This window comes from Anolis sagrei, chromosome 1 (assembly GCF_037176765.1).
Source record: "Anolis sagrei isolate rAnoSag1 chromosome 1, rAnoSag1.mat, whole genome shotgun sequence".
Taxonomy (NCBI): Eukaryota; Metazoa; Chordata; class Lepidosauria; order Squamata; family Dactyloidae; genus Anolis; species Anolis sagrei.
In genome coordinates, this window is record NC_090021.1 from 184,843,118 (window position 1) to 184,852,093 (window position 8,976).

Consider the following 8,976-nt stretch of genomic DNA (forward strand, 5'->3'; position numbering starts at 1 on the left):
TTAAATCTGGCAAACGCAAGAAAGTCTGGAAAGTAGTTGAAAATAAGTGATATCATGTCACATATTGCTTTGTTTTGGAAAAGCTGTGTGACTCACTGACTGTCTGATGTGAAATAGAGAGTTAGTGTGGTGTAGTGGTTTGAGCATTGCACTTCAACTCTGGAGACCAGAGTTTGTGTCCCTGCTTAGCCATGAAAACCCACTGGGTGGACCTTGACAAGTTATGCTTCCTCAGCCTCAGAGGAAGGCAAAGGCAAATCTGAATGAATGAATCTTGCTGGGAAAACCCCATCATGAGCTGATTTTAGGGTCATCAAAAGTCAGAAATGACTTGAAGCCACGCAATAGTAATGAACAGTCCTGAATCAGCAGTGCATTTATTTACAGATAAACATGAATCTGCAAGAAAATATGAGTGCATATAAATACATGAATATTCTAATATAGTAAACAGGCAGCTGAGATGCCATAACTAACAGATGAGCTGAACTTGGTTACAGAAGCAGGTGGGTGATCCGATCACTCCTCTTTCACATTCCCCCAGTTTTCATGTGGAGTCATCTTCCTGTACCACTTATTAAGGGATGTTTTGAGACTTTGAGTGGGTGGACCATGTTGATCTAATGGTATTATTTCCCTAAATCCCAAGGATATATTGCCCATAACTAGCAAGCCAGGAAACTCACAACCTCTGAGGATGCTTGCCGTAGATGTGGGTGAAATGTCAGGAGAGAATGCTTCTGGAACATGGCCATACAGCCCAGAAAACTCCCAGCAACCCAGTGATTCCGGCCATGAAAGCCTTCAACAAGCCACAGAATCTTCATAAGGGAATCTCAGGGTGCCCACCAATCCTATTAGAAGCTGCATTATTTGAATGCATGCACCTATCATCCAAATACGTTGAGATTATTTTAACAGATGTATCTAACAAACTTTTGTTGTTTTTTGACAGAATGCAATGTTTTATGCAAAATAGATTTTAAAACACAAAACCAATGTAGAAATGGTTTTTCCATCATAATACAGAGGCAAAACAAACAAACATGAAGTGCCTTTTTGTTGAAGATGAAAACATGAAGCTATCCTTCACACCCACAGTGTCCATGGATAGGCTCTTTTGCCATTTTGTGGGAGGGAGTCCTTTGTAGTTGAGTATGCAGTTATGCCTGATCTTCTTAGTGTGAGCCCCTACTCAAAGAAAGGGGTTGCTTATTCCACTGCTATTTATAGGCTACACTACTCCAGATCAGGTAGACTGATTCATTTTTAATTTATCTGCATAAGAACTTCACAACTTTATCAAATCATCTGCTTGTTCGTGGGTATGATGTTCCTCATCATTCAGACCATTTATTTTTGTTTTTAATGTATGGTTGTGAAAGTTGAACAATGAAGACAGGAGACAGAAAGAAAATTGTATCATTTGATATGCATTTCTGGAGGAGAGTTCTATGAATACAATGTGCAACCAAAAAGACAAATCAATGGGTCCCAGAGATAAATAAACCTGAACTCCTCCTAGAAGCCAAAATAACTAAACTGAAACCATCATGTTTTGAATATATCATGAGACACTATGATTCATTGGAAAACATGGTAATACTTGGTAAAGTTGAAGGTAATCAGGGGAAAAAAGGAGCCTGTACTATGGATGGGTTTGTTCAATCAAGTAATCGACAACTCTGAGCTGTAAGACCTTCTGAAGCTCTCAGAGGTCTCACATACATAGGATTATTATAAGTCAAAGTTGACTTGGTAACAAATAACCACAACAAAACTGCATTGAATACACATTATTTTTCTTGATTTTGGAATCTAAGCAGGGTCAATTAATACTTGGATGGGGGACAATCTAGAGATGTCTTCCTTAGGCCTATACTATGTAATACTTGTAGCATTAAATACCATATACTGTGTAAAATTCAAGATTATTTTTAAAAATCAACCCCTCCAACCTCCAACCCCTGGGTCAGCTTGTACATGGGTCAATGCAGTATCTCTGAGTGACACAATGCCACTTCTGGACTTTTGTAATGCCTGTTAAAAAATGGCAGTAGCTGTTTTCAGCACCTCTCTCCACCACTGCAGAGAGAACAAAGGGTGACAGTGGTGCTATTAGGCTCTTCCTGGTCAAAGCCCTTTTGACTTAGTCTGTCCTAGGGGAACCAGAAGGCAGAATTGATTCCATCTATTATCAATGTCACATTGATGGTTCTGCAGACCTTCTCCAAAAAAATTGTTCCAGAACATCTCCACTGTATGGACAGTCCACTGAGGTATCATACTGTGTGTTCCAATGCAGGAACATTAAACTGTAGAAAATTCAGGGTGAAAAAGAACAGCATATAACATTTAGCTGTTTCTATTCATATTTTCTCCATCTCTCTAGGCCAAGATCTCCTTCCTTCTCTCTGTGTCATGCGTGTGGACAGAGGCATTTGCAGAGCCCAAGAAAAAAGATTCTTCTACAATTACACTATCGGGAAGTGCCGCCCATTCAGCTACAGTGGATGTGGTGGGAATGAAAATAATTTTACCACTAGAAAGTCATGCCTTCAAATGTGTAAGAAAGGTAAGAAAGGTACTGTGCCAGAGACCAGCTCCATTTGATTATGACTGTTTCTTTTCTGCATCAGCACCAAGGACTGGAAGCTAATGGTTCAGTGATCAGTAATGGTCCACAGACCATGATTTTGAGTAGCATGGTGCTATCTGAACATGATGTTTTAGAAAGAATGGGAAGCAAGGTTTCTGCCTTCAAATGTTTCCAATGTACAATTAGAATACAGACCTCCAGGGAAAGTGAGAATAATATGGTCACTGTACTGTTTCCTTCTAGGTTTCATTCAAAAGCAAGGACAAAAAGGCATAATGAAAATCCGTCGAAAAAGAAAGAAACGGGTGAAGCTGATTGCTGGAGAAATTGTCATTGAAAGGATATAGCTTTATTTTCTGTACTAAAACACTCTGGAAATTTACCACTTTGTAACATTGATTATATATTTGTTTGCCTTATTGACTATACTTGCCTTATTTAACAGTTCCCATCCACATTATTCATTCATATTTTTTTACTGCTTTTTGTGTTCCTTTTTCAACTGTAAATTTTATAGGAATCACATCCAGAACTATTTACTTTCAAACTAATATTCTGATCCTGCACAGAAGTACCGTATGATTTTGGATTAGAAAACTAGGAATTTTGGGGTCCCTGGTATTTCTACTGAATTGCTTTTCTTATTCAAAATATCTGCAGCAGCGTTATTTTAAACTGTGAGAATTAGAAGATGGACTTCATCATTGACGTGGAATTAAGAATATAGGTTTCCATATTATCTAATTGATTGTGTACAATATAATATAATCAATGTTTAAACATGAAATCCCCATGTTGGAATTCTTTCTTCTTCCAGGAAATTTTTGAAGGGTTCCCACTCTTTCCTGAATATTGAAGAGTCTTTTATCTGAAGATATCTTGTCAAAATGTCAATTTCTGCTATTACAGCTACTTTTATTATCAATTATTTCATTCTGGTGTTTCTTCTAGTTTCCATATCCACACATGCACAATTCTTGCTACAGCTGTCATCAGAATGAAAAGTCTGTCATATGTCTTCAGAGTGATCTATCTGTTGTGCCTACTAAGAATGCCTCTTGATTAGTTTTAATATTTTTTCTATAATTTTATGTATCAAAAATCCATTTTTGTTCCTTGAGTAACATGGACCAGGCATTTTATAATGCTCCTTTATACTACATTGTTCTAACACAGGTCTTCCATTCTTTGCCCTGCCATTTAATTTTAAGGAATTCCTTATCTGGAATCCCGCAATCTGAAGTATTCCAAAATGTAAAATTTTTCACATGGGTGACTTAGACATATTTGCTTTCTAATATTTAGTTGTAAATAAACTTTGTTTCATGAACAAAAATATTAAAAATATTATGCATAAAACTACCTTTAGCCTATGTGTATAAGGTGTATGTGATGAAGTGTGAATTTTAACCTACAGTTATGTATAATTATAGATAGGTGTTAAAACATAATTGGGGGGATGGTAGCCAACTCAGCTCCCTCTGAGCTCGGTTGCCATGGAAAAAGGGGAGGAGCCAACTGCCACTTGGCAGGCATTTTAAAACGGTCAGTCTGTAGTCTGAGAACTACAGGGAAAGGCTGGTTCTACTGTGTTGAGAACCAGGAAGGTTTAGGCTTTTAGCCTGTGTGGTTTAGATAGGTCAAGTTGACTTATTTAGATTAGTAGTTAATGTATGAGCAAAAAGGGGGAGAGAACCCCAGTAAGCATCTTTACTGCAACAGAAATAACATAGGGAAAGAATAAGCTGGTACCTGAAGTGAACTGTTAAGGAAAGAAACTCGGTTTGAAGAAAAATAAAGTGAAAACCTGATTAATGGAAGGAACAGTCCTCTCAAGAGTTGCTTTATGAAATGTTATAAATGTAACCTCTAAAGAAATGTGCCTCTAGGAGTTAAGAAACATTGAAACCATTAAGCTTCTTCTATACTTCAATAAACTTGTTACAGTTTCTCTTATAGCCAAGTCTCTGTTAGGAATACTTTCAAGTCAAGCCACACTACACATTAAAGAAAGCCCAACAAAATATTATAAGCTATTAGCTGTGTTATCAATTTTATAAATCCATTACAAATAGTAGGAGACCCTGATAAATCAGTGACGGCCCTACTGCTTCTGGTCTCATCTTTACAAAGTGGTAGCATCGTTACAAATTGGTGGCATCTTTGCAGTGTATCTAAAACATACATGGATTTTGTGTCTCCAAGTTTATACATTATATATATGCAAGGATTCAAAAATCTGCAGGGAAAAATCCAAAATCTGATCCCAAGCATTTTGAATAAGGGATACTCAACTTTTTTTCCATAGGCTCCTTTACACATTTTTTTGTTAAATAAACAAACTACATGTAATATAATGTGTTTTAGACTTTGACAGCATTTTAAACACTTCCCTCATTTATAATAGCCTTTTCCAATTTTTGCTACATAAGACTTAGATTGATTTTGATATCAGTTCCCTGATCTAGGTGTAATGATTTATACTGCAAGTGAATTAGAGGCTACAGGTTCATAAACTCTTACAAACAATTTGCAGCGTGCCTTAGGTATGAGCACAAATTAACTGCACACACATATTCTGCACCATCTAAAAGTGGCAGTTTCACTTACTGAGGCAATATTGGAACCTCCAAGAGTTTAGGAGTTCAGGCAGGAGGAGAAATTGATTTACTTTGACATATCAGTTCAGTTAACACTAAATGAAATTATATTATTCTCATCAATACAGGCAATGCCTAATTCTAGGAATTTTCTTACCACTGTGAGAAAACAATGCTTTTTTAAAAAGTCTATTCACAAATCAATATTTTGTACAAAATTCAGGTGTGATTGTTTTGAGTAGGAAGCAATATGTTCTGTGCATAAAATATTTCTATGAGGAAAATACACTTTTCTGAACAAAAATGCTGTTTTGTGGACAGATAGAGTTATTTTATGTGCAAAAAATTGTGCAGAATCATTTTTTAACTGTGACATTTTTCGTTAGTCCAATATTCTTCTAAGGATAGTTTCTGGAAAAGCCTTTTCATCGTGTTTTGGTTACACAGAAGTCTGCAACAGGAAAAGAAGAGAGAGGAAAAACTAGTTCTGTTTTCCTTGAACAAAGAAATAATCTGTTGAATTGTACCCAGCATTAAAATGTGAGTCTACAGTTCCATCTGCAAATCCACCTGTTCAGACGTTTCAAGAAAGGATATCAATAATTGTAACACGAAAATTCTATTCTTTTGCTATTGTTAACATCACCTCTCAGGTAGGAGTCACTCTGGAAATATTTCTTCCATTAATAAGTTTCTGCATCATACACCTGATAGATCTACTAGCAAAGGATGCGCAACTGTGCACATTAAACTTCTGATGTGATATTAAACTTCTAACATAGTTCGAGAAAGCATTGGGCCTTCTTGAGGTCTAAGGGCCACTGGCAGCTTCCAAGCACTTTCCAACCTGACAGAACACTGTCTTAGTTTTGTTTTTAAAAATAATATTTTCTTTACAGTATATTGGTTTTTCATGAAGAAACTGTGTTTTTCTACAACAAAATAAATATTACAAAGCAAAGCAATTCACAAAAAGTTAAAAAAAAATGTGAAAAAAATCATTTGAAAACATATCACACTCACAAGGCAATGATATAATCAGCGAAATAACTGTCTGATGCACCCTTCTTGATGCTACTTGGGATTCTCAATAGTCAATGATCAAAACACTCTGTCAAATATTGAAGTGTAATGAATGCTGCCACAATCAGTTATTGCTGGTCCAGACAGACATTCCTTTATGCAATTACAGATATCACAAAAATCCAGTTTGATATCACTTTAACTGCCATGACTCAATGCTATGGGATCATGGAGGTTGTAGTTTTTTAAGGTCTTTAGCCTTCTCTGCTAAAGAGTGTTGGTGCCTCACCAAACTGCACATCCCAGGATTCCACAGCATTGGGCTGCGACAGTTAAAGTGTTGTCAAACTATTAATTCTACCCTGTAGATGAACCCAAAGTTGACTTTCAATTAAGCTTCTTTCATCTTAGGAAACACCAATACCATTCCAAAATGCTCCCATCAATTAGGAATTATAGCTTAGTCTAAATCTGATTCACATCTCCATTCAAGAGTTAATGACAGCTACAGAAGTACAAGCAAACGAGTCATAATAATTGAATAATTTGAATGCTCACTCAGTCTACATTTCTCTGCCACTGTCTAAAAGGGTATGAATAGTGTTGAAAGACATATGCTCAGAAATTATGAATATTTTCTGAGTTCACTAAAAACACCCTGATGAATATTTGCTAGGATGCTGCTGCCCTCTGCAGGACATTTCAGCTTTTGTGTACCTCCATTCCGATAACATGGCTTTTATGAGGCCCCATCTACACTGCCATATAAAATCTAAACTAACCCAGTTAAAAGCAGATAATGTGGATTATCTACTTGGATAATATGGATTATATGACAGTGTAGATTTAGTTACAGGTTATACATATTACTAAAATGAATAAAAATAAATTCAAGGTTCATGCAAGCTCATTTGATTTAAGTCCCACCTAATAAATATACGTTCTTGGTATAAAACAGAATCCATGCCATTTCTAGTCAGGCACATCTTTAATGGAAAGAACAAAATGCTAAAACTTACCCTGCAGTTTCAGTGGCTTTACATACTGAAATGCATTTGAACTTCAGCACCTTTCTTGATTCCCAATGAGCTCTTCTACACTGCCCTATACAATCCATATTATCTGTTTTGAATTGGATTATATAGCAGTATAGACTCATAATTCAGTTCCAATCAGATAATGTGGATTATATGTTTTGATAATCTGTATTATATAGCAGTGTAGATCCAGCCTCAGTGAGACTAACCACTTTGTCATCATACAAAGGATTCATGCATACATGAATGTAATATTCAATTGGTCAATGGTGTAGCAGTTGGTGACTTTAAAGTATGCACATGAGCATATTATCTGATTGCATTAAAGATTGACAACTAATCTGGAATGTCCCTCCTTTTCCTCACCATCTATTACTGTCACTAGTTAGCCCTAGCTAGAGTAGACTTGTTCAATAAATTGCTGAATGTTAAATCTCACTGATTCAGTAGGTCTACTCTAGTCAGTACTGACAACTGAATTTATGCAGTAGTAGCAGTATGAAATCAGTAAACATGGCATTTCATTCAATACAAGAGAAAAAATTTCTATCCAGAATAAAATACTGTCTCAGATATAAAAGGTGGTGATGAGGGAGAGCTAGGGACAAAATGATGAGGGATTTATTGGAGAAGGATCGTATCCAGTTCACTTCCTCTATGGCTGGATCTACACTGTCATATAATTCTGATTATCAAATCAGATAATCCATATTATCTGCTTTGAACTGGATTATATGAGTCTCCACTGCCATATAATCCAGTTCAAAGCAGATAATCTGGATTTTATATGGCAGTACAGATTAGGCCTAAGGCTGGATCTACACCGTCATATAATTCAATTCAAAGCAGATAATCTGGATTCAGAAACTGGATTATATGGCAGTGTAGATGTAGCCTCAGATCCAGCACTGGCCAATCTTCTACAAAGCTGCAGGAGTAGGCCTCACAAAAGATCAATTGGTGCTTAAGGATTGTGGATTCTTTTTAATGAGATCATGCAGATGCTACATATAGGGCAGGTAAAGATAGGGGCAAAAATCAGTCATTCTGTTTTGAGATTAAAATACTCAATTCACAATTTTCAGGAGAACATGGGATTGCAGGGGTGAAACTGTCACATTGGCCAGGTTTAGTTTCAGGAGCTGGAGATATTTTTATCTCCAGAGAAACCTTTTATATGGAAACAGTTATACTGAAAGCAGATAAGCTGCTTTTTAATTGACAATTAATTTGTGTAGAAATGTGCATAAATTGCATATATATTTGGACACGGAAATGCACAATTTTAATGTATATTCAAGATAAAATACAGACTTAAGCTGGAACAAGCACAGCAGTGGAAAAATGGAAAATGAATGAGATGAAACTTGACAGAAGAACACTTTACATCTTATGCATTACAGCAACTTGGAAGTGTATGTTTGTGTGTGATTTATTCCAAGCACTGGAGGTATATGAATGCCAAAACAATATTTATCTATATATATAAATTTGTTAGGGGCATCCAACGAGGAAACAAAACTCAAAAACCCCCCAACGAAACTTAACCAAAATTCCCATGCCCATAACACAACCCACAAGGTACAAACATATCTACTCAAAATGAAAAACAACACAACAACACACTCACAAAACGGCAAAAGAATAAAACTCAAAAATCCCCCAACGAAACTTAACCAAAATTCCCATGCCCATAACACAACCCACAAGGTACAAA

At 36.2% G+C, this 8,976-nt stretch overlaps 1 protein-coding gene across 3 annotated transcripts in view; it reads left to right on the plus strand.

The window, feature by feature from the left end:
• TFPI (tissue factor pathway inhibitor) overlaps nt 1–3,961 on the plus strand; it is a 34,943-nt gene extending 30,982 nt beyond the window's left edge. For 2 of the 3 annotated variants that reach the window (XM_067471024.1, XM_067471022.1), the window contains exons 9-10: nt 2,393–2,584; nt 2,843–3,961. In XM_067471024.1, coding sequence (XP_067327125.1) covers nt 2,393–2,584; nt 2,843–2,946 — 296 coding nt within the window. In that variant the 3' untranslated portion in view covers nt 2,947–3,961. The remainder of the gene's footprint in view (nt 1–2,392; nt 2,585–2,842) is intronic. The other variant, XM_060780296.2, reaches the window with a different exon arrangement.
• The last annotated feature ends 5,015 nt before the right edge of the window (nt 3,962–8,976 follow it).